We start from the raw sequence: 27,702 nt of genomic DNA, 5'->3' as shown, positions 1-27,702 counted from the left end.
GCTATTGCCCTATTTCTTTGTGTAGTGTACAGCAAAACTACTCCAAAGTAGTTTTTACTTCCATTCTTTCTTAAACCTATTCCAATAAATTTTCCTCTCTACCACCTCACTTCTTGTTGAAGTCACCAATGACTTCCACATCGCCTAATTGCCTCAGGTCTCAGTCCATGTGTTATATACCAAGATAATTTTACAGAGCTGGGGCCATTCCCTTTTGAAACAAATTCTTTACTTGGCTTTGGGGCATCGCAGTCTTCTAATTTCCTCCTACTTCACTAATCAATCACTCCTTGATCTCATTGGTTTATTCCATTCATCCCCCTGATAAATGTTGGGGTTCCCTAGAGCTTGGTCCTTGGGTTTCTTTTCTACTTATCTGGTCTCATGAGTTTAAATAATGTCTTTGTGTTGATGTTGTTCAAATGATTATCTTCAATATGGGCTTCTCCCTTGAACTACAGACCAGATATTCAATTGCCTCACAACAGCTGATTTTCCACAGATTGTTCCTTCACTTCCTTCAGGGATGTGGTCAAACAACACCTCATCAGAGTCCTTCCCTGACCAACGTACCTAAATAACTTCTTGCCCCAACACTATTTTAATTTTCCCATAACTCTTATCACCTGGCATATTATATACATACATATATAAACATTTACATGTAACATTTATATATATATCTATATATAATACTGGGTTGTCGGAAAAGTCATAACATATTTTGTCTATGTTTTTCAAAGGTCATTTATTTATATAAAGAACAAAGATCAATCAATGATATATTGCCGTTTTGTTTGATAACCTTTTGCCATCTTTCAGTGAGCTTCATAATTCCTTGTTCATAGAAGGACCTGTCTTTATTTGTGAAAAACTGATCAAGGTGCTGATTTTCAGCCTCATCTGAATTGAACATTATATGACGCAAGGAGTTTTGAAGAGAGCGAAACAAGTGGAAGTCTGACGGCGCAAGGTCAGGTGAGTATGGTGGGTGTGGCAACACATCCCATCCAAGCTCCAATAATTTTTGACAGGCAATCAAACTTTTGTGTGGTCTCGCGTTGTCGCAATAGAGCACAACTCCTTTACAATTAACAAGCTCTGGACGTTTCTGGATGACGGATTCATTCAAACTGTCCAACTGCCAACAGTACACATTGGTTCCTTGGTAGGAGCTCAAAAAACATGACACCTTTAAAATCCCATCACAATGAGAGCATAACCTTCCTCTGATGAATGTCTGCTTTTGATGTCTTTTGAGGCAAATCATCACATTGGGACCAAGACCATTGCACGCCACATTGTTCTAAACAATCCACTTCTCATCACCAGTTATCAGTCTCTTCAAAGAAGATCGTTTTCCTCCCGTTTAATGAGTATATTATAGATGTTTATACGTGCTGTCAAATGAACTTCTTTGAGTTCACATGGAACCCAAATATCGAGCTTACTTACGTATCCCAGCTTCTTCAGGTGGTCGTGAACGCTTCAATGATGGATGTTCAATGTTTCTGCAATATGTCAAGTCTTGTAACATGGGTTTGACGCCTGTTCTTCCCTTTATAAAAGTGAAACAGTAAAATATGGCAAAAATACACAGTTTGGTCTTCCATCTTCAAGTTGTTGTGAGATCTCCAAAACTCAACCAAATTGCTCAATTTTTTTTTTTTTAGAATGAAGCTAGAACTGTCAGCTGTCAAATGACATAGCAATTACATAGATGCGAATGACCCTAGGACTTCCAAAAATGAGCTAGTGCCATCTGTCGCAAACATGTGTTTCCCAACAACCCAATACATAAATGTTGTATATAGACATATTTACATGTAAATATACATGTATATGTATATAATTATCTATAAATGTCTTTATGTGTATAAATATGTGTATAACATGTAACATGTAAACAAATACATATTTACAAATATTTACATTATATATAAATATGTATACACACTTACATATGTTTTTTGGTCTGTCCCTATTAGAATTTACTAGAATCCAAGCTCCATGAGGGCAGGCTCTTAGTGCCTAAATAGTCCCTGGAATGTACTAGGCACTGAATGACTACCTAATGACATTCCAGACAGTATGCTTGATTCCAGGATATTCATCCTATCTGAAAATGTTAGCAATACCAACAAAACAAAAAATGTTTAACCATCTGCCATAGTAAGAAACATTAGGTTAATATCTAGATTTTACATATTAAAAAGTTGACTCCACTTGCCACAAATCAAGCATCTACAGTGAAGGGGAAAACGGTTTGTATAGTTTTTGTGGAGAAAAGACTAATAAACTCAAATTCTATTGCATTATTTGCCTGGAAATCTTGTGTAGAGCCTTGATTTTTGCTGTTTTAGAGGAAGTGAACAAAACTAATTTTCTTCTTTCTTGTGCCAATACCAAATATCAAATTTTGGGATAGTTGGAAGAATTTCATGAGGCTGCAGAGTTTGAGCTGTTTCTTCACATCAAGCCATTTTTGCAAATAGAAGATCAAAGTTTTCTGATACCCTAGTGACTCACAAGATTATTCTTTCTAATTTATGTTAATATCCTGAACCTGAAACTAAAAGGGAAAAATAGGAACAGTGATGGTAACAGGGTTTTTTTGTTTGTTTGTTTCTTTGTTTGTTTTTGGTAAAAGAGAAAAATCCTCTTTGGATTTCTTTCGGTTAACGAAAACAGGTTCTAATGTAGGTCTTCCATAAAAGTGAAGAGATGTAACGCAAAATTTTGGAAAGTGGGGAGTACTCTTTGCATTAAGCCATTTTGGTTTATGAAAGCTTTCATAGGAACTTTACTTTTGGTTGGCAGGGGAAGCTTGTATCAAATTAATTGCATTTATAAAAGTACCACGTTCTCAGATCTTTGTACTTTTATACATACTGGTACTTTTGCTGGACTGTCCTTCCTTTTGATTTGGCTTTATCTTCTCCAGGATGCGTCTGGTGATCTCCTTGGTCTCATGTTGAGCAATTCTGTCTCTGTGTCTGAAAGACCTTTCGCATGCATTACATAAATTACATTAATAATTTGCTAATCTCATTCTCCCAAAATATTTTTATTGTTCACTGAAACAATAAGAGACTATCTTTTATTTCTGTGTTCCATTTGCATAGTATAGTGCCTGCCATTTGTAGGTGTTCACGCAATATTTGCTAAATGAATGAATGAATAATAAGGCTTCCTTCCACAGCCTAGCAGTGGGAACTAACTAACATTTCCCCAGGTTCTAAGCCATTTACGTGAAATAACAGAAAAGTGGGAAATTACTGGTCAGAGTCTTCCTTGATTCATTTTTTTTTCTTAGAGCTCCTGTGTTCCTTTGTCTTGATAAATATACTCAATAGACAATTGAGACCATGAAAGTTTTTTAGAGCTTTTGGAGTACATGCACTAAAGCTAGGATGTACGAAAACACTTCTACCTTTTATTCTGCTATTTTGAATAAAATAAAAACATTTAATTAAAACACTTAAGAAGTCACTGTCATTCAATTATCAGTTGAAATGCTTTATTTCTTAAAAGTATTTTTTTTAATTCAAATTTTTTATACTCCAAATTAGGTATTCCAGCCTTAGATTTAAAACTCATTTTTTTTTCTGAGTATATTTTCCCTTAAATATACAAAGGAATATATTTTCATAGAGTGTGTTGAAAATTAGGAAAATCAAGGGTTCTGGTTCTGTCAGGTGCAGTATTTAGAGTGTTATTTTGATAAAGTCCAGTAGCTCTGATATGGTTTGTAAATTCTTGCTCCTTTGGAGTATAATTGCAGGGGAAAAACTGTGGCATAGGTAAAAATTCACCATAACTACTTGAATTGGTTTTATACATAATCATCTTAGATTTTGATAGTGAAGTAGCTGTATGGAGTGTCTTTGGGTCCAACATACATGAAAACACAGGATTGCCGGGGTTGACACAAGAAGGCAGTTGTTCAGCTTTCATTTCCTTGTCTGAATTTGAAGCTGAAGTATTTTTCTTATCCTAAAATATAAACACATCAAAACATTCTCAGTTATAAAGTTCTGGGAAAAAACATTAAATTTAGCTCCAACCCTGTCTTACACCACTCAGAAAAACTAACTTCAAATGAATTAAAGACTTAAATGTAAGACCTGACACTGCAAACTCTTAGGGAAAAAAACAGGGGAAAATCTCCTTGATATTGGTTTTGGCAATGATTTTTTTTAGATATGACACCAAAAGCATAAGCAACAAACAGAAAACAAACAAGTGGGACTACATCAAACTAAAAAGCTTCTGCATTGCAAAAGAAACCATCAACAGAATGTGACAACCTACAGAATAGGAGAAAACGTTTGCAAACCATATGTCTGATAAGGGGTTAATATTAAAAATATACAAGGAACTCATATAACTCAATAGCAAAAACAACAATTTGATTAAAAAGTAGGTAAAGGACCTAAATAGACATTTCCCTAAAGATATACAAATGGGAAACAGGTATACATGAAAAGGTGCTCAACATCGCTAATCATCAGAGAAATACAAATCAAACCACAGTGAGATATCAGGTCACACCTATTAGAACTGCTTTTAGCAAAAAGTCCAGATATAACAAGTGTTGGGGAGGAAGTGAAGGAAAAGGAACCCTTTGTGCACTATTGGTGAGAATGTAAATTGGAGGTTCCTCAAAAAATTAAAAATAGAACTACCATATGATCCAGCAATCCCAGTCATGGATATATATATATCCAAAGGAAATGAAGTGTCGGGGAGGAAAATTTTTGCTCTACCCTTCCAGGTTCTAATGACTGGTCTAATAATCAAATTGACATGATACAGATTAGCAGGAGAGAAAATTTAGTACATGTATACCTCCTATATATATGGGAGAGACCCAGGAAAAATGAGCAAATCTGAAATGGCAGAGGCCACCACCTTAAATAACATCACCAGATAAACATAAAAGGTGTTGGGGGTGGGGAGTCAGTTATGAGGGGGGAGGTTACCAGGAAAGCACAGTAACCAAGGGTACAGTTGTTATGCAGATTTAAGTCCTTGCCTTCTCCATTGATAAAGAGTTTCTAGAGATAAGGTCATCGTCTTCTTCCTCCTAAAGTGAGGGAGACACCCTTACAAATAGAGATTTACCGTATACAGTTACATATAAAAATCTCTTACAAAAAAGTAACTTCTGAGTTTTTAGAACTTTTCCTATGTCTGCAGTTTCTTAAAAATAATCAGCCTAATCCTTATGTCAAAGAGACATATTTTCGGATGGCAAATTTTGCTTCATTACAGAAATCACTATCTCAAAGAGATATCTGCATTCCCATGTTCATCACAGCGTTCTTTATAATAGCCAAGACACACAAACAACCATGTCCATTGACAGATGAATAAATGAAGAAAATGTGATATAGGGTGTCAGATGGGCACATGTCTTGTTAGGGAGACCACTTCATGGACGGTGTAGAGGCCTGACCACAGCTGAAGCTGAATAATATTGTATGTCAACTATAATTTAATATATAGTCACGGGATATGGAGTATAGTATAGGAAATAGAGTCAATGGAATTGTAATAGATTATATAGGATGTCAGAGGGGCAATAGATTGGAGGAGGGGGTTATCACTTTGTGAGGGGTGAAATGTCTAACTATTACATTGTTTTGTACACCCGAAACTAATTTAAAAAAAAAAGTGGTATATATACACAATACACAGAGAAAGACATACTGTCTGATCTCACATATATTTGAAATCTTTTTGTTTTTTAAAGCCAAATTCATTAAAACAGAGTAGAATGGGCCTTTTGAGCTTCCTTTGCTCAGCCCGCTTCAGCTTCTTTGAAATGTATTTTTACTTCTAATAAATTACTTTTCTGCAACTTAAAAAAAAAAAGAGTAGAATGGTAGTTGCCAGGGGCTGGATGGGGGTGGGGGATGGGGGGAGGCAGGTGATGAAGAGATGTTTATCAAAGGGTACAAACTTCCAGTTATAAGTTCAGGGGATCTAATGTTCAGCATGGTGACTATAGTTAACAATACTGTATTATAGACTTGAAAGTTGCTGAGAGTAGATCTTAAATATTGTTGTAATTATATGGAGGTGTTAACCTTATTGTGGTAATTTCATAATATATTCATATATCAAATCATTATGTACACCTTAAACTTACACAATTTTACATGTACATGTTAATTATGTCTCAATAAAGCCGGGAAAACAACAAAAAACCTAGCCCTATCCACTCCACTTTTTTGGAAATCCTCTTCTCGTGAGGTATTGAAGAGTAATTGTGGTAACTGCAATGAAGAAAAAAGATATTTATGAAAATATATAGGAGGTTCTACCCTAGTGTGGGGGAGCTAAGGAAGGCCACTCTGGCCAAGTGTCATTGAATCTAAGACTGTAAAGCAAGGAAGGAAAAAATAGAGGTGGGAACAAAGAAAAAGTGTGGCCAAAGTCAAATGAGTTGAGATGAGAATAGAGGGGCAGGTTCCAGATCCTGCAGGGTCTTCTTGACTATGTTCAAAATTTGGATCTTTCTGGTAACAGCAAAGGAAAGCTATTGAAGGATTTTAAGGAGAAGCATGTCATGATGTAACAACTTTTAATATGATTACTTGGGCTGCTGTAGGGCCTTGAATGGATGTGGAAAGGAGCTATAGCAGGCCAGGTGATACTCAAGCTCTAGGTCCCTACATCACACTGTGAGTACAATAAGCCGCCACTTAACATTGTTGATAGGTTCTTGGAGCTTCAGTGAAACCAGTTCTACCATAGGGTAATTGATATAAACAAGAGTTAAGTTTCTAGGGCATCTCATTAGTGTTATCACAAAACGATCTTATTCAAGGACCTGCTTGTACTGGGCTACACATTTGTTATGAAAGACATGGCTAAGCGGTGGTCAGGAGTTAAAGAAGCCTTTGGGAGGCCAGTTAAGAAGAGTGGGGATATGAGGTAAGAGAGGTAAGGCCAAATGGACACCTACGTGTATTATACAAGAGTATGTCAAGCAGACTGAGTTGGGAAACGTGTATTTGTATTCCTCCAATTGTGAGAGTTATATATAAGTACATATTAGGTGTCACCAGTTCTGGGTTTTGATGTTGGCACTTATAATGGCTGTGTGATTTTGATGAAATTCTTTTACAAAGATTCAAATTCTTTGTCTATGAATATAAAACAAAGGAGATGGATTAGATGGTTTTGTTTCCTAATCTGAGGACTCCCATATCAGGGCTCTCCAAATATAGCAACAGGAACTAAGTGGTTTTCAGGTATTCAAAGAGCATAAAGGAAAATGTGTATTTATTCATGATAGGGCTCTAGTGATAAGGCCCTTAATATATGCACTGTGATGTCCATGTAGGCAAAAAGTTTTGATAGTTAATAAAAAACAAAAACAAAAATTTGGCAACTTCTAGAATACTTAAGGTTTAAGTCCTTCCAAATCAGAAATTATATTATTATCTAAATAACTTCATAGTGGTTGTTAGGATACTGAAACTTTGACTTTTTAAGGTTAAATAAGAAAAAGATGGTTTATATGCATTTAAGTTCTTTGAAGACACTACAGCACATAGTGATTCATGAGGCTGGAGACCCTTTAAGACTTCTAAATCCTTAAAACTAGCAAGCATATAATCTGTTTCTCCAACTCTAAAATGGAGATAAAAATGTTTACAGAGCTATTGTGTCAGTCTTAAGTGAGTTTCAAATTTGAGTCAGATTAGTTAGGTTCCTCTTTAGTATAACCCAGCTCACCCTGAATTCCTGGGTTTATTCTATAATATTACACTTAATTCTCAGCAAAGTTCAATTTCCCAATGACAGAAACCTATTTGTTTTGAAAGCCTGAGTTCAAATATGCAAATGTGAATTATTTAGTCCACTTTCTCTTTCTTTTCCTTTGTTCAGATTTGAATGATTATCAATAGTTAGAGGAGTAGCACAAGGCCAGAACTGTGAGGGAGGTTCCAATCCTTTATCATTTCCCCTTTGCATAGCATCTGTAAAATTGGTTTAACAAAAGCAGCCACAATTTCTGTGCTTGTGGAGGGAAAATGAAAGAAAATTTGATGCAAATAATAAATCGCTATATAAATGGAATCCTTTTTTATCATTTTCTTTTTCACCGATTTACCTCAATGCATATGTATGCTTTTCCAGAATTCAGTGCTGAAATTTACAGGTTAATAACACTTTACATTTGTGTACTAGTTTACTAATACTCATTTAATACTCATATCAAGAGCATAGACATTGGATAACAGCAAGTCACCAGAATCCTATGGTATATGATTAACAGGTCAGCTTTTCTCAAAATGTCTAGGTTTCCTCAGCACAGGGAAGGCTTCTTAGGTGGAAGGTGGGATGCCCTGACTTGTGTGGAAAAGTACCAACCTTAGTTTACTTTATGGACACCCAGTTCAGGTTGCTTAGGGCAACCTCAGTCAGAGATCTCCCTTTCATTGAATCACCCTCTACCACTGGCTCTAAAATGTTGATGATCAGTTTGATGCAAAATGTAATACACAGACCCAAATCTAGTTAAAATAGAAGACAAATTAGCTGATAAACTTTGTTGGTATAATTTATACAACACAATCTGGAAGTGTCTACCTAAATCTTTTAGATCTCTGTGATAATTCATCAATGTCTATAGACTTAGAAACAAAATACCCATCGCTTTTAGTTTACATCATAGGATGTCACTGCAGCTTCCTTATTTGGGTTTCACCCTCTTCAAAATTTGATGTTCTTAAAATGTGGAGTTCAAACTAGATACAATTAAAAATAAAACAGCCTAATACAAAGAATAATAATAGGATTATTTTAAGTTCTCTGCGGGTTACACCTAAGGCCAGCAACTATTTTTTACTTAAGGTTATCAAGGTTAATTAAAATTGTAAATGATTCTTTTTAAATTGACTGTCTTAGAATTAGCATGTGAAAGTGTCTTGAAAAGAATAAAAATCTACAAATAGATGGTATAAGTTTTCTTACTAATTTAATTTTAGGCTCTTCTAGAATTGGAGCAAGCCAAGCTATTTTGACTTTTCAAAGTCCTTCAGTATAAACGCACACATATTTAAAAAAAAAACAAAAAAACAAAAGCTAGCCATTGAAATATAAAAACACCCATTACAGCTGTAACTATAAAATTAAAAATCGTTTTTTCTTTTTTGATGTTGTGTCCTAGTTGACGTTAAATATAGTAACATCCAAAGCAAAAAAAACCCAAAGGTCTAATTTTGAGGCACCCTTTTGTTTCTGCTCAGGCCCACCATCCTCCTTGTTCATGTTTTAAAACTTTTTTTGGTCATAATTGGTGGACAGACAGAATTAAACCTTAACTTTCTACTGTGTCCATCAACAGTAAATATAAGTGCTTTATATCCTTTTTTTGCTCATATCCTTTTTTGAACAAGTCACAATGTAAAAAAAATGTAAAGTTAACAAGGTACGTTTTTCTTTTGGAAGCCACCTCACTTTGCCATGGGGTACAAGTTGCGTACCATCCCCAATCTTTATTATGCCTTCAGAAGCAATTCTGGCTTAATGTAGTAATGCACATTTGCATCTGTGTAGCCCAGTGGCCTAGAATGGTGTTCTTTTTTGGGGGCGGGGGCGGATTACAGGGTGCCTCCAATTTAAAGCAGATAATAACATTCAAAAGCATCCAGCCCTCTGCTCAAACCCACCCAGTCGTACTCGGTCATTCTCGCTATCTTCTGTTTATTTTTTCGGCAAACGCAGTCTTTTCCTGCAGCGGAAGGCAAGAAGACCAGCGAGCACCCAGGGGATGCGGCCTTTTTACTACACCCAATTAAAGCAGCAAAGAAGTGAACCGACGACTAGATCAATATGTATGAACTAATCCGCGTAATCTAGGGAGCAGTCACCCCGGGTGGAACCGCGAGTCCTATGAGTGGTTGTAGCCGTCCGTCTCCATAGCAACCGGCCGCGGCGCCTCTCCAGCGCCGGGGCCCGGATGTTGTGAGGCTTGCGGCCGCTTGGCCCAGCTTCCTGCAGCCTCTCCACGGCAGGGTGCTCTCTCATTTTTGGGAGTCGTAGTTCTTCCCTCCGCTGCCTCCAAATATAAGGCGCAGGCGAGACTACGAGTCCCAGCATGCGCTGCGGCGCTCCTCCGGCCGCCGCCTCCCGGCTGCGGACGCTTGTGAGCAGGTTGTTGTTTTTATGAGAGGCGTCACTGCGCTCGCAGCTGTGACCACCGCCAGCGCCGTGGGGTGGTGGTGGCGCTACCCCCTTCAGGTACGTTCCTGGGCATGTTTGGACCCCGGGAGAGGAGTCGCGGCCACCTGTCTGGGCCCTGGCTGGCACCGGGTGCCCTGCCGCCTGGCGGAGGGCTCGTAGGGTCTCGTCTGGGGCTGGGGCTGCTGGGGCTGGGGCTGCTGGGACTGGGGCTGCTGGGACTGGGACTCGACTCCAGGCGTCTGGCGTGTGCAGCCGCGAGGGTGGCCTCGGAACGCGAGTCCGCAGCCACCGAGGCCAAAGTCAGCTCCTAGGGGCTCGTGGTTCTGCAGACTCCGACGCCACCTTGCAGACGCAAGCGGTGCGCCCGGGGTGTGGGGGAGCTGAGGGCCCGGGACACCCTCCTTCTTTCGCTGGGCTGGCTTGGGGCTCTTCACGATCTTGATGATGAGAATCCATATGGTAAGATGTTACGTGCGTCACCCTGCCGGGTTTTCAGTTGGCCCAGCTTTTTGGGTGACGTTTGAGCCCCATGAAGCCAGGAATAGAAAGATTAAATATCAAATAATGCAGCAGAGATTTCTGCTCGTACACCGGTCTGGTATTGATCAAAGACCACTCCATATCCTTTCTCCCCTCCTCTGGCCCCCTTTAGCGCCGGTCTTCCTAATCGATAAGTCCTCTAGCAGCTGTCCGTATAGTGAGTGCCTTGTATGCATTACGTGTTTGCCTTGTTTAATGAATCCAACTCTGCCATTGAGAGCACCAATTTTAACGAACTCAGCCAATTAAGGTACTTTGTTGAATGGGTGAAATTTGCACTGCTTCATTAAAAAACGGAATGGAGCTTTCTTGTATCTAGAATAGGTAACCACTTTAGTACTGCGAATCTTAGGAGATACGCGTCTTCCAATAAGGTCACATCCCCTGGATAGTGTTTAAAATGTTACTATTAGCGCATCATAGCTTTGGTTTAAGGTTTCAATCTTATTAGGCCCCATATTTCTTTGGGATATTTATCACACCTTGAACGCTAGTATGAATAGTTCAGTACTCTTTCCTGAGCTCCTGTCCTAAAGGGGAAGGGAAGGGAGGAAGTGGGGGTATTAGTTTAATGCATTATTTTTAACCCTTTACCCTAAGGATGAGATTCTAATTAAAGAAGCCATTAAAAATCGTTCTCAAATAATGTTTAAGGGTGTGGGAAATTCTAATTTTTGAATGAGAACAGGTTAGAAAATAGTGCAATTCTAACTTTGAAACTGTAGAACTTAGAAGCAATTATATGTCTTTGAAATAAGATTCAAATGATAGCCATAGTTATAAAAGTGATTAGATGGTGAAACTACAAATGATTTTTTTCTTTATACTTTCTGGTATTTTCCAAATTTTCTATAGAAAAAAACCTTAATTTAAAAAAGGGACCTAAGTGCCGCAATTCCATGTATAAAAAGCAAATAAGCAGCAGCAAAAAACATAGTCAAGGGGCCGCTGAGCTGCACCCTCCTCCACAATTAGATTGAAACAATTACTTGACTTGGAACTGATGGGTCCTGGAAAAACACTGTTCCCCAATAAAATTTTAAAAGAAAAAACAGGCAGAGCCCTTGTTACTACATCCACAGATTATAGGAATAACAAGTTTAAATGTAAATTAACTGCCCAGAAGGAACAAGAATTCATTAGTTAGGCTGGAGAGGTAAAAAAACCAGATATGACAATAATTCTTAGCATTTGTACATCACATCTCATTTTGATATGTTCTTTTTTCACTTTGTACAGTAAAATCAAAGACAGAGTGCTTAGCCTTTCTTCAGTTAAGGCAGTGCAATCTTGATTATTCCTGTAAATCCATCAGGTGACAAAATATGGAGATATTAATCTGAAAAGAATATTCAGCAGAATCTTTAATTTATTATTTGTAAGCACTTGCCAGTGGTAATAAAGAAGTTAAGCAATTATAAAACTGGGCATTTTAAGTTTGTTTTCATTGAATCACTTTGAGTACTGTTTTATATGTGTGATATTTTGGATTATGTTAATTTTTTATTTCCTATTATGGATATGTTGGCTATGAATAGTAAGTAGTGTATTTTTTAGCCCACATTTTTGTTTTCTGTGATACAGAAAGGGCATGTCATTCTTCTGTAGGAATATTTACGTATTTTTGCAATTACCAGTCTTGAAAAATTGGGGTTTCCTTTGCCCCAAGTATCCATTAACTAATAAAATACACATTCAGAATCTTTTTTGTTTTAAAGCTGTAGTATTCATACTTTCCTAGGTTATCTTTGGAGCTTTGCTTCTCTGCCCAAATTTAAATTTTGTTTCAATATTTTCTTCATTTTAATTTTGTGTATTTTATGTTTTGCGTTGGCTCAATATCTTATTAGATACTTGGGTCCATTTATAGGGCATAAGAAACATTCATAATTAATATATCTGATTTACTAACTTGGTCTGATTTACTAACCAGATTGTGTAATTCTTATTCAAGTTAAATAAAGATTTTTAAAAATTAGTGATATGAACTGCTAAGATCTTAAGAAGTAGCAGTTTCTGAACATGTAAAGAAGATGAATACAGCGGCAAGGCCTGTTAAGCCCAGGGTATTTTTAAACTGAAAATGCAGACTCATCTAACAATACAGAACTACCAGAGGCTGAATTGTTTTCATATTCGTGTGTGGTTAAGGTAAGGAAGTTGCCATATTGTAGGTGATAACTTAACATTTTCAAGAATTTTCTTCCAAGCAGTTCTGCAGTTTTGACTAGATTAAAACAGTTAAAAATTGAGTCAATTTCAAAGGTCATGTCTGATATATATTGCAACAGATAAACTTGAAAAAAAAATCTCTCAATTTGAGTTCTAAAATGAAATTTAGCTGTGTAATCTGGGGAGGATTGCAACTAACTGATAGATTTCAGGGGGGTTTTTTTGTTTCGTTTTTGTTTTTAGAGCATTTAATGTGTGGAAACCTGTTTATAATGGCCTATAGTGTTTCTGAAGGAAATATTAGAAAATAGTAAAGTGAATTAAAAGGTTTTCTTCTGTCATCACAGGAAGTGAAAAATCTAATTTTTCTTTAGTACTTGTCCATAAATCACTATCTTAAAACCTTACTTCTGGTTCATACTGCCACCAAGATGGTATGTAAAAAGAGCATTGGATTGGGAATCAGGGTGTTAATTGTGTTGAGCAAGTAATGTAATTTATTAGTCTATTGTTTCCATTTGTGTTGTAAATAATAACCAATTGCTTTAATTCATGGGGTATTTGTGATGATCAGTCAGATATGAAAATGATACCACTTTGTAAGTGGCAGAGTGACTCATGCAAAGTATTATTGATCTCTTTAACATTCACTCATACATAAACATACATTTTATACATTTGAAGTGTGATGATTTAATGTGATACATACATTTTGAGTGGGAAGTTTGATGAAAAGTCAAATGGGATCTTCATTTGATTTTTTTTTGGTAGTGTTTTGGCTTTTTTTGGTTGAAGGAAACCTGGCCCCTCTCCTGACTGACTTTGCACTCTGCTGCCTTACAGGTCCTGAAACTGCAGTGTGCTTTTATGGTTGGGCTTAATTTTGGTTTTGATTTGTTTTAATCCCACATGTAAAGTATAAGGAAGATCATCAGTTTAATTTAACAGTAGAAGGTGGGTGTTGTTTTTAATGTTTTAAAATGGTACTTAAAATTGATTTCATGAATAGGCCCTCTGAGAGATAACGTGCATGCATAAGCACTGGTCTTCCAGTGGAAGAAATAGTTTAGAGCTTAGACACCTCCTTCTGGGGAAGTCAATCCTGCCTATTACAGTTAGGTTGACATATAGAAAGAACATTCTATAATTCTAAGTAAAAAAGTCTTTCAGAAACTTGTCAATAAATCCTGAGGGCTTTATGAGAGTAAATATAAATAAGTGAAAGTAAAAGCAAAGAAATATATAATTTATCATATTTCTTTGGTAAGACTGCTTATGTGATTAGTTGATAACTCAAATAACTACTAACATTTTTATCTACTAGAACATAACAGTGAATATACATTTAATTATCTATTCTGTAATAAGGTATGCAGACTTTTTATTAGTTTCAGGTGTACAAAACAATGTAATAATTAGACATTTATACCTCTCACAAAGTGATAACTCCCCTCCCCCAAGGTATGCAAACTTTAAAAAATGGAAAACAAAATGAAAATATATAAAATCCCTTTGTTTTCCATCTTTTTCCCCCCAAATGAGAAAATTGAAGAGAGTTGTAAAAAAAAAAATTACGGTGGGGGTGGCCAGTTAGCAGGATTAAGTTAGAGCACAGTGCTCATAACGCCAAGGTTGCTGGTTCTATCCCCAGATGGGCCACTGAGTTGCGCCCTCCACAACTAGATTGAAACAACTACTTGACTTGGAATTGATGGGTCCTGGAAAAACACACTGTTCCCCAATAAAATTTAAAAAAAATTAAAAAATAATTATGGCAGATTATCCTTTTGTGAAAAGTGTGTTTAAAATAAAAAATACAGATTATATAATGTGTGTATATATATACACGTATATATATATATTTTTTTTTAACAAGTGAAAACATCGTTTTTAAAAAATTTAAAAGGAGACAAAAACAAAAAGCCAGAACCCAGTAATTTTACTTATTTATTCATAACGGGGGGAAAGGGAGCCACCACGGGCTTATGGTGTCCAAGTGAGGACAGTATGGAGCTGAGTCAAGTTTATGTATTTGTTGGTTCTTGCAGGTTTTCCAAAATTAAGATACTACAATCCCGGAAAGTCAGTATTTTTCTCAGAATGAGAATACCTGGTGAAAGGAATATTTTCATACTAACAGGTGTCTTAATTTTCCCATAGCATTTTGGATTCATATTGTTTATTCACTTTATGTCAAACTTTATCAAAGGTGTGATTTCTTTTAGATTGAGAAAAGGGGATACCTTTATCTTCAAATGTGGTAGTAGTTGTTTTTATTTCCCAATTTGAGGGATGTTACATCATGGAAGGAAACTAGTGAAGAAATTGTGTATTGACTCACATCTTGCAGAATTTATTTTCCAGATCAAAAGGCTAATCTGTTGTATATAACAGCATTGCTTGCTCTTTCTGGGCAATGGATAAAGTGAAGTAAATGACTACTCCTGTTTAAGTTTTTTTTTTTCCAGATACCTATCTTTAGTGATAGATTTCAGTGTTTTAAATGAAATTCCACTCCATTAGAACTAGAAGAGCCTGCTTACGATGGATAGGTTATCTTTGCATCCACTTACATGGTGAGTATAACCAGGAAGAAGGACCACCATAGGGCCCACATCTTGATGTCATGATTACTGTGCTGTGGACTGAATCAGATCCCCGAGCTATGCTGTCTTTTCTCTACTGTCAGTTTTCAACAATAAACTTCTGGTACCTCAGATAGTAAACATTTTAATATGACTCCCTTAAACCCTTTAACTTGTCTTAAAGAAACTGGTCATCCAGAAGATGATTGGATTTGTATCAGTGGTTCACTAGACTTAAAATTGGGTTTGTTTTTTCATTTCAAAAAAATATGTTTTTTTTTCCTGCTGATTATAAAGGTAATAAATGCTCATTGAAAGTTTAGCAGATATAGTACATGTAATTTTAGGCTTTTTTTAGATTTGAAATATCTTTAAAATTTTAATATATTGCATATAGATTAATATAAATAGGGTTTTATTATACATATTCTCTGACTTGCTTTTTTTCACTTAATATATTATTTATATCTTATGACAAGACATGTTGATCTACTTAATTTTTTTTTCCCGCCCCACCCTTCTACCCAAGTGGTGGTTCTCAGCCTAGTTGTGCAGGATGCCACTCAATGGCTCATGTTGGTGTTGTGATCATTGCGCTCTACCTGGCTGAGGCAGTCGGACGCTGGCTGCCGGCCACTCATAGTTGCTACCGGCCAGGGCTCACAGCGGCCCATGGCAGCTCATGCCAGCAGCCAGCTGGCTACTCATGGCAGCCCAGCTCCAGGTCGAGCTGTTGTAATCAATCTTAGCTGTAGAGGATGCAGCTTACTGGCCCATGTGGGATCCAAACCGGCGGCCCTGCTGCTCAGAGCTTGCGCTCTTACCAACTGAGCTATCCAGCTGCCCTGATCTACTTAATTTTTTAATGGCTGCATTAATTATAGATATTATGTATTTTAATTTTAATAAATTCACCATTGGTAGACATTTCACTTTCTAATTTTATATTATAAAAATTGTTCCAGCAACCATTTTTATATGTATGTATATATTTTCATTCTCATGAGAGTTTTTCTGTCAGATAAATTCCTAACAATGAAATGGATAGTAAATGAAATGGAATTGGTACGTCACAGGGTATCTGTAAAATTTGGTGTTATTACAAAATTACTCAAAGGATAATAATAGTCTACATTTCCAATGTTTATAGTGCCGATTTTCCCATCTCTTATTTAACCTACTAACCTCTTTAATCTTCGTTAGTCATTAAAATAATCTTGATAGAAAGGCCGAGCATCTTTTCCTTATTATAAGCCATTTTTATGTAAATTGCTGATGTTCCTTTTTTTTTTTTTGCTCATGAGATGATCAGAAATTTAAAGATGGTTGTTACTCTGTTCATGAGACTTTGAAGAAATGGGTACTCTCATGTTAGTAGGAGGTCTTGTCTCCCCTAACAACCTTATTTAAATTCTAATCCGTAACCTTAGTCCCAGTGTTCAGTTTTTCTCCTCCTTTCTTTTTTTTTCTCCACAGCACTTGTCACCACCTGGCTTACTACGGTTCTGCTTGTTTGTATCACTGTCCTTTACAAGAATATACTCTTCAAGGGAGCTCCCCCCACCCCTCACCCTGGTGCTGTATCCCTAGCACTTGGAATAGTTCATAGCATGTAGTAGGTGTGCAATAAGTATATGTTGAATGAATGAATGTAATGTTTATGTTTCAGATCAAGATAGGCTTATTTAAAAATATTTCTGTAGGGTTGTTATTGGACAAAAAATAGAGTATTAAGGACATTTTAAAGTTTTCATTAGTTGGGACTTGAATCCTCTTCAGTTTCTCAAATGAAGTCTGGTTTAAAGTAGGCATTTTCATTTCCTTTTGGGGAGATGAAAATTTCAGAACATTTGATAAGCGTTACAGAAATAGGTTCTTGAAAGCCAACCAGACTGACTCATCTTTGATCACATTTATAGTACATCAGTACTTTTGGGACCTCTGCTGGCAGCCCATTGGTTGGCTTACATCGGAATTATAGACGTGTGGGAGAATAATGCCCCCATTCTTATCCCTCATGTCTAATTCTAGAAGATACAGTGATGGACACCTTACTTTTTCCATAGTAAAATGTAGCTACTCAAGAATGATGAGGGCCACCATCATATCAGGTAATATTCACTCAGGGTGTACTTTATAGGTAAAATTAATGTTGTTGCTGTATTATTAGCTTTGACAACTGTCACCTAAAGTGTTTTAAAATTGTATCTTTGGCCCATGTGTTCAGTGACTAAAGAGCTATAATAAGACTTCAAGGATTACAATAGGTGGCTGCTTTTCAAAAGCTAGTTATATACATGTGTGTATATATGTAATTTATGTTTAAGTTATATATTATATAGCTTTATATATGTATAATTTATTTCTTCTTCCTTATTGATACAACACATGTCAAATATTCCAAGATAAATAAATTTTTTTAGGTTTCTCTGGGTTTGCAGACAGTGTTTTTCTTAATCTCAATTGTTCTATTCCTTCTTAAGAAGGAAGAAAAAGCAATAATATGACTCATGTTGGTTTGTTTCCTTCAGTCACTTCATGCTTCAGTCTCATGGCTGCCCCTAGTGTATGGTTTGGTTATTAGAATAAGCATTGTTTAGGCAGAATCTGTAACAGTTCTCTGGAGCTATTGTGGAAGAGCTTATGTAATAAATACATAATTCTGAACTTTGTTAAAAGATACATCATTTACTCATTTGCTTAACATGGCTCCTTTTAGTCTACCTCATAAGTGAATCAATATTCAGTCAGTGTCATTCTGATTTGCAACCACAGTACACTTTAATACTCCTACAGAAACACCATTAAAAATAATTTTGAAAAATGTATTTATTTTAAAAATTCATAAGTTACTAAATGGTAATGTTCTCAGCTGATGATTCTCATTGTAAAATAATATTCAAAAAATTTTGAGAAAACTAAAAAAATTTTTTCAAATTAAAAAATAAATTTCTTTTGCAATTGCAACAAAAAGAATAAAATACTGGGCCGGCCAAGTGGCGCATTGGTTAAGAGCTGGCTTGGGACGCCAGCTCTGAGCAGCAGGGCCCCGGTTCGGATCCCACATGAGGGCCAGTGACACTGCCCTCTACAGCTAAGATGGTGAACAACAGCTCAACCTGGAGCGGGGCTGCAATGGGCTGCCATAAGCTACCGTGTGTGGCTGGCAGCCAGTGTGAGTGGCTGGCAGCCAGCGTGAGCTGCCAAGAGCCGCCGTGAGCGGCCGTCCAGAGGCCGACGACCGATCTGCCTCATTCGGGAAGAGCGTAATGATAATACCAACATGGGCCAGTGAAGCGACGTCTTCCACAACTGGACTAAAGAACAGCAACTTGTCTGTTCCCCTTACCCCGATTTCCCAGCACTGTTCCCCTCCCCCAATTCTCCAATAAAATCTTAAAATAAAATAAAATACCTAGAAATAAACTTAACCAAGGATGTGAAGGACCTATACACTGAAAACTATAAGACATTTTTAAAAGAAATTGAAGAAGATACAAAGAAATGGAAAGACATTCCATATTCATGGATTGGAAGAATCAACATAGTTAAAATGCCATATTACCCAAAGCAATATACAGATTGAATGCAATCTCCATGAAAATCCCAATAAGTACTTTTTTTAAAGGTTTCTTGTTTTTTTAATCGGGGAAGGGGGACAGCCAAGTTGTTGCCCTTCAATCTTAGTTGTGGAGGGTGCCGCTAGCTCAGCTCCAAGTCCAGTCTCCATCCAGCTGCCTGTTGACAGCTCGCGGCTGTTCAGCTCAAGGTGTAAGGTGTTCAATCTTAGTTGCAGGTGGGCGTAGCCCACCATCCCATGCGGGAGTCAAACCCGAAACCTTTGTTAGGAGCATGTGCTCTCACCAGTTGAGCCATCCTGCCACCTGTTGATGACTCAGCGGCAGCTCAGCTCAAGCACAGCTCACTGGCCGGCCCATGTGGGAATCAAACCAGTACCCTGTTGCTCAGAGCTCGCTCTCTTAACCAACTAAGCCACTTGGCCGGCCCCCAATAGCACTTTTTTAAAGAAATAGAACAAAAAATGATCAGATTTGTATGAAACCACAAAAGACCCGGAATAGCTAAAGCAATCCTAAGAAAAAGAACACTCCCTGACATCAGCTTGTACTACAGAGCAACAATCAAAATAGCATGGTATTGGCAGAAAAACAGACATACAGAACAATAGGATAGAATTGAAAACCCAGAAATAAACCCACATAAATATGGACAGATAATTTTCGACAAAGGAGCCAAAAACATACAATGGAGAAAAGAAACTCTCTTAAATAAATGGTGCTGGGAGAGTTGGAAATCCATGTGCAAAAGAATGAAAATAAACTGCTATCTGCTACCATGTACCAAAATTAACTCAAAATGCATCAAAGACTTAAACATAAGACCTGAAACAACTGCATAGACAAAAACATAGGTACTAAACTTACAGACCTTGGGTTCGAAGAGGATTTTATGAATTTGACCTCAATGGCAAGGGAAATAAAAGCTAAAATAAATGAATGGGACTATATCAAACTAAAATGCTTCTACACAGCAAAAGGAACCATCAACAAAATAAAGAGGCGACCAACCTAATGGGAGAAGATATTTGCAAACAGTGTCTCCAATAAGGAGCTAATATTCAAAATACGCATATATAAGGAATTCATACAACTCAACAACATAAAGACACAATCCAATTGAAAAATGGGCAGAGGACCTGAGTAGACATTTCTCTAAAGAGGACATACAGATGGTCAATAGACATGTGAAAAGATCCTCAACATCACTAATCATCAGAGAAATGCAAATAAAAAACATAATGAAATATCACCTCACACTGGTTAGAACGGCTATCATCAACAAGATGAATAATAAGTTTTGGAGAGGCTGTGGAGAAAAAGGAACACTCTCATACACTGTTGGTGGAATGCAGATTGGTGCAGCCACTATGGAAGGCAGTGTGGAGGTTCCTCAAAAAATTAAGGATAGAATTACCATATAATCTAGCAATCCCTCTTCTGGGTATCTATCCCCAAAATCTGAAAACATTTATCCATAAAGATAGATGTACTCCGATGTTCATTGCAGCTTTACAGTGGCCGAGACATAGAAACAACCAGTGTCCTTCCATAGATGATTGGATAAAGAAGTGGTATATAGGGCCTGCTGAGTGGCGCGTTGGTTAAGAGCTGGCTTGGGATGCTAGAGGGCCCCGGTTTGGATCCCACATATGAGGGTCAGTGACACTGCCCTCTACAGCTAAGATGCTGAACAACAGCTCAACCTGGAGCTGGGCTGCTATGAGTTGCCGGCAACGGTGTAGGCTGCAGCCCCTGCTGCAGTGGGTTGCCATGGGCTACCGTGTGTAGCCAGCACCCAGCGTGAGCGGCCAGCAGCTGCAGTGAGCGGCCGTCCAGAAGCCAGCGACTGATCTGCCTCACCCGGGAAGAGCACAATGATGGTGCCAACTTGGGCCAGCGAAGCAACGTCCTCCACAACTAGGCTGAAGAACAAAAGGACAGCAACTTGTCTGTTCCCCTTCCCCCAATTCCCCAGCACTTTTCCCATCCCCCAATTCCCCAGTAAAAATCTTTAAAAAAAAGGAGTGGTATATATACACAATGGAATACTATTCTGCCATAAGATAAGATGAAATAGTGCCATTCACGACAACATGGATGGATCTTGAGATTATTATGCTAAGCGAAATAAGTCAGACAAAAAAAGTCGAGAACCATATGACTTCACTGATATGTGGGATATTAAAACTGAAAGCAATGGAACAAGATAAATAAAAACTCATAGACACAGACTATAGTTTAGTGGTTACCAAATGTTAAGTGGGAAGGGAGGATAATACAAGAGGGTAAAGGGGTCAAATGTATGGTGATGGAAAGAGAACTGACTGGGTGGTGAACACACAATGTGATATATAGATGATGTATTACAGAATTGTACACTTGAAAATTATGTACTTTTACCATTTTAATAATTTTTTTGAAAGTTTAAAATATTTAAAAAAATATTTATGTATTTAATTCCCACTATTTCCCCCTCTCTCCTTTGGCAAACATCAGATTGTTCTCTATATCTATGGGTTTGTTTCTGTTTTGTTTTTTTAGAGTCCAACATGTAAGTGAAGTCATATGTATTTGTCTTTGTCTGACTTATTTCACTTAGCATAATACTCTCTAGGTCTATCCATGTTATTGCAAATTACAAGATTCCAATCTTTTATTGCTGAGTAATCCATTGTGTGTGTGTGCGTGTGCGCATACCACATTTTTACCCATTAATCTAGTAATGGACACCTTGGTTGCTTCCATATCTTGGCTATTATAAGTACTGCAGTGGACTTAGGGGTGCATATGTGTTTTCAAATTAGTGTTTTTCTTTTCTTAGGATCAATACCCACAAGTGGTATTTCTGGGTCATGTGGCAGCTCTATTTTTAGTTTTTTTGAGGAACCTTCATACTGTTTTTTCATAGTGTCTGCACCAATATACAGTCCCACCAACAGTGTATGAGGGCTCTCTTTTCTCCACATCCTTGCCAGCACTTGTTGTTTGTTGATTTTTTTGATGATAGCCATTTTGACAGGTGTGAAATGCTGCTTTTGCTTTTGCTCTGTAATGCTTTTCCGTTCTCTCTTGAGAAATCTTTCCAGTGTCATCATTATGCTTTTTTCTTAAAATGAGGAACCAGAATGTATTTTATGTGATCCCTCTGTTTTTAAATTGTGACAACTCAGTTTAAAAATGTGATGTCTAGCATGTGTGAGAAACATTGCAAGCTCATTTATAAAGCCTTTGACCATTCTCCTTTCCTCCTGCAAAGTTAGTTGCTCAGTCTTTGTGTGGTCCATATGTCAGCCCATAATTTTCAAATGTTATAAAACAATTCAAATACAACTTGTAACATCAAAAAGCTTTTGAAAAACTCATGAAAATTGGTTCTTTAAGAAATTGGGATTTATATAGTCAATTTAATAAGGAATGCTGAAATAAAATTGCTAAGATATAAAATTGGTTTATACTTTATAGGGTATTCAGACTGTAGCCTTTGGGATAATCTCTACTGGAGAGAAAAAATTTATTTCACTGTAATATATATTTTTTACAAGTTTGCCTTTAAATTTATAAACTGTCAGGACCATAATCAATTGTAAATAGAAAAGCAAACAATCAGATAACCTCACGTGAACTTATCAGGAAATGCTGTAGCATGACCTTAAAAGTCACATAATCTCTCTGTCTTATTTTAGATTTTGAGGACTTTATCTAAAACATGTTAATTTTTATACTGAGGTGACCAACCATGTTTTTGTTATCTTCTCTTTTTAAAATAGTAGTTTACAAGACTTTCCAAAATCACTAATGGAAGATTCAGATCTATATTTGTGCCCTATTCTCATTTGAGCACTGGTTCCATATTAAATTGTCTGCAGTAGAATTCTATTAGAACACCAATCATCAACTTGGATCTAACGGGTTCACAGTATATGTGCAATAATAGAAGTATTTATAAGACTTAAATGAATAGAACAAAGTCAGTAAGATACAATTCACTTTAGTGAGCTTGTTTTGACATTTAAATAGGAGTTTCAGAAGGAAAGGGGAGAACAAACCAGGTAGAGTGACAAATATATGCTGGTTTAGGACTTAAGTGTAGGTTATTGCCAGTGGCTACAAGTTTCTAACCAACCTCATATATTTTTTCTCCCCATTTTAATCCAATTGAAGTATTGCTGACACGATTATTTTCATAAAAATTGTTTGATATTGGTTCTTCCCTGCCTGAAAATTTAAATTGCTTCATGTTGCCAACACAGTAGACATTTTTTTTTTAATGATGTGTTATATATCTCATTTCACCTCTTTTTTTTTTTAAGACTTTATTGGGGAATTGGGGGAGGGAAACAGTGTTGGGGAATCGGTGAAGGGGAACAGACAAGTTGCTGTCCTTTTGTTCTTCAGTCTAGTTGTAGAGGATGTTGCTTCACTGGCCCATGTTGGTATCATGATCATTGTGCTCTTCCCAGGTGAGGCAGATGGGTCGCCGGCCACTGGATGGCCGCTCACGGCAGCTTCACTGGCTGCCGTCCGCTCACGGCAGCTCACTGCAGCCGCACTGCAGCCTACGGCATCATCGGCGACTCACGGTAGCCCAGCTCCAGACCGAGCTGTTGTTCACCATCTTAGCTGTAGAGGGTGCAGCGTCACTGGCCCATGTGGGATCTGAACTGGCGGCCCTGCTGCTCAGAGCTCACGCTCCCAAACGAACTCTTAACCAACGAGCCACTTGGCCGGCCCCCACAGTACACTTTTTGCTTGGCCTGGGAGCCCTTCCATTCCCCATGCTTGGTTTCTTTAGCCATGCTTTTCACACCTTACTTACCGTTCATTGAAAACAGGCTATTACTTTTTTTTTTTTTTTAAAGATTTTATTGGGGAATTGGGGACGGGGAACCAGCCAAGTTGTTTTTCTATCATAGTTGTGGAGGGTGCAGCCAGCTCAGCTCCAAGTCCAGTCGCCATCCGGCTGCCCATCAGCAGTTCTCAGCCACTCAGCTCAAAGTGCTGTGTTCAATCTTAGTTGCTGGTGGGCATAGCCCACCATCTCATATGGGAGTTTAACCCTCAGCCTTATTGTTAGGAGCACGTGCTCTCACCAGCTGAGCCATCCTGCCACCTGTTGGCAGCTCAGCGGCAGCTCACTTTGGGCATAGCTCACTGGCCCATGTGGGAATTGAACCAGCGACTCTGTTGCTCAGAGCTTGCACTCCTAACCAACTGAGCCACTCAGCCGGCCCCAGGCTTTTTACTCTTGCTGTTTGTTCCCCTTTCAGCACACAGTTAAGTTGGGTTCTCCTTTCCCTTAAGTCTGCCTGGCCAAGTCCTACATTTTCTTCAGACCCAACGCTCTTCTGAATCATTTGAACAATATGTCTGCCTAGACTATTCCAGCTCAGGAGGATCTGCTTGTATTAAAAGTCTGGCTGTATTTGTTTACGTGGGTATGGTAAATTTCCTGTATTGTAAATCCATGGGTGGGTTGTATCTGTTTCACCTGAAAGATAGTCACTTTTCATAACTGGGTCTCATACTTCCTATAGGATTTTAACAAATACGTCCCACATATCAATATGTTTTTGTATTTGTAGACCTGAAAAATGTCTGAAAACTCCAGTGACAGTGAATCATCTTGTGGTTGGACTGTCATCAATCATGAGGTATGCTATTTAATACTTTTTATAAGGCCATTTGTAGTAGTATAATTGTTAGAAGTGATGCAAACTGGGTTCTTCGAAGGCCAAAATTTTTCTACATTTAAGCATAAGGTTCCATTGTCTATACTTTGAATATTCCCCCCTGTCCTCCCCCCCACACACATTACACTTCATAGCTGAAAACTTCATGAGGCAGCATCTTCTACATTGTTTATTGTACATTGCTTTCCTCAGCTGTGAGACATCAGGCAAATATTTATTGAGGGTTTATTATTGGTCAAGACTTGTGCTTTACCTTCATTCTCATATAATTTTCAACAACTCTCTGGTATAGATTGTTTACATTCCTATTCCATAGTTAAAAAAATTAAAACTTAGGTTAATTAATTTGGCCAAGAATATGTAAGTAGGTAAACAGAACAGAAAGGAGCATGGAGAACACGTGTTCCACTTATGATCTGTATTAGCAGAACTTGACAGGAAAAGGACTATGGCAAAATGAATTTTATTATAGAAGTATGATGTTACACAATTAGTACCTAATAAACATTAACTTATTCTCTCACACTGGTAATGTATGTCCGTAATAGAAAAATTATAAACTACTGATGAATTAGAAGGAATAAGATCAAAATCATCTATATCTATTCAAAGTTTTAATGGGTTTATTTATATTTTTCCTGTTTGTTTTTAGGATCTCTCAAGCCTCACTTATGTTCCTTCATTAATAAAGATTTTAAATGGTGTTTTTTACAATTACTTTGATAATTTAAGATGTAGACAATTGGTTTAGTCACATCTTCTAGAAAACAACATTAACAAAAAAATGATTGCTTTTTCCAAAAGAAAGTTTCAAAATTTAGTAGCAGCTATATCAATTGAGTTTGAGGTGGTTTCTTTCTTTCTTTTTTTTTTTTTTTGAGGTAGTTTCTTCCTTTTTTAATAAGTGACTTTTCTATTTTTAACATGTTTTCTGCAAAGCTTAGATCAACTCCCATAGCAACAACTTCTCCTTCAAGGATAATTAACTAGGAGCAAGGCAGCTGTGGGAATCCTACTTGTGAGTACAGTGTGAAGCAAGGCTGCAAACCCCTCTGGTACTTAGCCACATGTGACATCAGAGCATTCTGTATTAGAGGTACCTTGTCACAGAGTAGATCACAGCTGTAATTTTGTCCCTCTTCCCTCCATATCTAGAGTAATTATCAAGTTCTACTCTTTCTTGCTAGTGTCTCTCACATGTGCTTCCTTTTCTTTCCCATTTGCCCCCATTCTGATATGGCCAGAACCGGTCTCCTCTGAAAACCCCCAATCCACTCCTAACCTTGCCTGTGTTTCTACCCATTCTCCTGCCACTTAGGCAATCCCAAAGATTTATATTCAGAATCCTTTAGTACTGCTCAACTCAAAACCCACTGTTTTAATGAGTTCTTTTAATGAATTTTTGTTTTGAGCTGTGTTTATCACGAGAACTCGACCTTTTGATTTCGTGAATCAGTAAACTGGAGGAAAAATTGAGGGAGTAGCATGGAGAGAGGCAGAATCAACTTAGTGGTTAACCTTGTTTTGCTAATTAAGACACAAGGAAAACAAAACTCAAGATTCACTATTTTATTAAAGAAAAGACAGTGTGACATCAAAGTAAGAAGGACAAGCTTGGAAGAATAACGAATAATCTAAAATTTTATAAGGAGAGTTCACTCCATTATTCTAATGAGTTCATTTTAAACCCCGCCCTTAGTTTTGTTTAGATATACATCGCTGTAAATAAGTAGTTATTTGCATGTGACTGCTTCTCTGAATATACTATAAATTTGAATTTTGGATTTGAATTTTTTTATACCCCATAACGCCTAACAAAGTGCCCTGCCTAGAGTAGTTCCATAAATGTTGAGTAGAAGCAAATTAATAGAACTAGCCAAATTTAGAAACTTATCCTCTAGGATTCAAATTTATTGCTTGGGTTTACAAAATAAAGTAGTTAGAGCATTTGACTTTTGGGCTGACTTCTCATTTTGAATCTAAACCTGTGACTCCATTCTGCTATTTCCTTGTCATAGGCCTTTATGGACTAAATTGAACAAAAGGTAGTTAGATTAGATACTGTTTTCTTTGGAGTGTGGTAGCATTTGGGACTTTTAATAATGGAAGCATCTCCTTGTAGTCAAATCCTGCCTTGAGCAGCTAGCAAACAAATAACCTATTTTCACTTTTCCCCAGGGGTCTGATATAGAGATGGTGAATTCTGAACATGGTACAGCCAGTGACAGCTGTGAGCTCAACCCAGAGTATTCATCTTTAGAGCAAGAGGAGTTACAAGTATTGCAGTTAGAGCAAGGAGGTAAGATGTTTAAAAAGTCTGATTTGTTTGTTTATTTGTTTATTTATTTACTTAATAGGATGTGTGAGGGACATTATGAATCTTGCAGTCTTTCTATGTGGGCAGCTTTTCTGGCTAATCTAAATGATCAGGTTACTGAATGACTAGCATTTTAGAATGGATTAGGTGGTCAGGCCTTTAGAGCCCAATGGTATCAACCTGCCCAGGGGTTTATTTGCAGCCGTAGCACATATTTGTGCCTCCAGATAACTCTTTTGATATTACACGTGTAACCAATAACCAATATGATTGATTTTGATTAAGACTAGTGATGTACAAAACTATTAAATCGTCACAAGGGATTTAATAAACTTTCCAGTTATCGTCAAACTTTGATTAGAGGTGGTAAGTGGTACTTAACTACTATATTGCATCGTTATGTATAATCCCACTTCCTATGCGATTTGATGTCCACATTAATTGTATAGAGAAATATGACACCCAGGTAATTAATGCATACATTTATCTTCATATTCAAATTACTTCTTAAACTTTTTAAAAAATTACTAAAAATGTAAACAGAACATTTCCCATCAGGAGAGTACAGCAGAGGTGTTAAGGCTAGAAATATAATAGTTCATATCATACCT

General features: G+C 37.3%; 2 protein-coding genes across 2 annotated transcripts in view; one reads left to right on the top strand and one right to left on the bottom strand.

Annotated features, from left to right (window-relative positions):
- Positions 1–3,503: 3,503 nt before the first annotated feature.
- On the bottom strand, positions 3,504–9,893 carry PIERCE2 (piercer of microtubule wall 2). Its single transcript, XM_019664292.1, has 2 exons — positions 9,693–9,893; positions 3,504–3,996 (listed from the first exon to the last, which is right to left on the bottom strand). The coding sequence occupies exons 1-2, from the start codon at positions 9,708–9,710 to the stop codon at positions 3,649–3,651; spliced, it is 366 nt and encodes a 121-aa protein (XP_019519837.1). The 5' UTR covers positions 9,711–9,893; the 3' UTR covers positions 3,504–3,648.
- Positions 9,894–10,114: 221 nt separating this feature from the next.
- CCPG1 (cell cycle progression 1) overlaps positions 10,115–27,702 on the top strand; it is a 38,108-nt gene continuing 20,520 nt past the window's right edge. Inside the window, exons 1-3 of the mRNA XM_019664162.1 lie at positions 10,115–10,263; positions 24,667–24,735; positions 26,953–27,073. Of these exons, the coding sequence (XP_019519707.1) occupies positions 24,676–24,735; positions 26,953–27,073 (181 nt within the window). The 5' untranslated portion in view covers positions 10,115–10,263; positions 24,667–24,675. The remainder of the gene's footprint in view (positions 10,264–24,666; positions 24,736–26,952; positions 27,074–27,702) is intronic.

This window comes from Hipposideros armiger, unplaced genomic scaffold, assembly GCF_001890085.2.
Source record: "Hipposideros armiger isolate ML-2016 unplaced genomic scaffold, ASM189008v1 scaffold_12, whole genome shotgun sequence".
Lineage (NCBI taxonomy): Eukaryota > Metazoa > Chordata > Mammalia > Chiroptera > Hipposideridae > Hipposideros > Hipposideros armiger.
The sequence above is the reverse complement of the archived record's forward strand: the minus strand, read 5'-3'. Positions and strand labels throughout refer to the sequence as shown.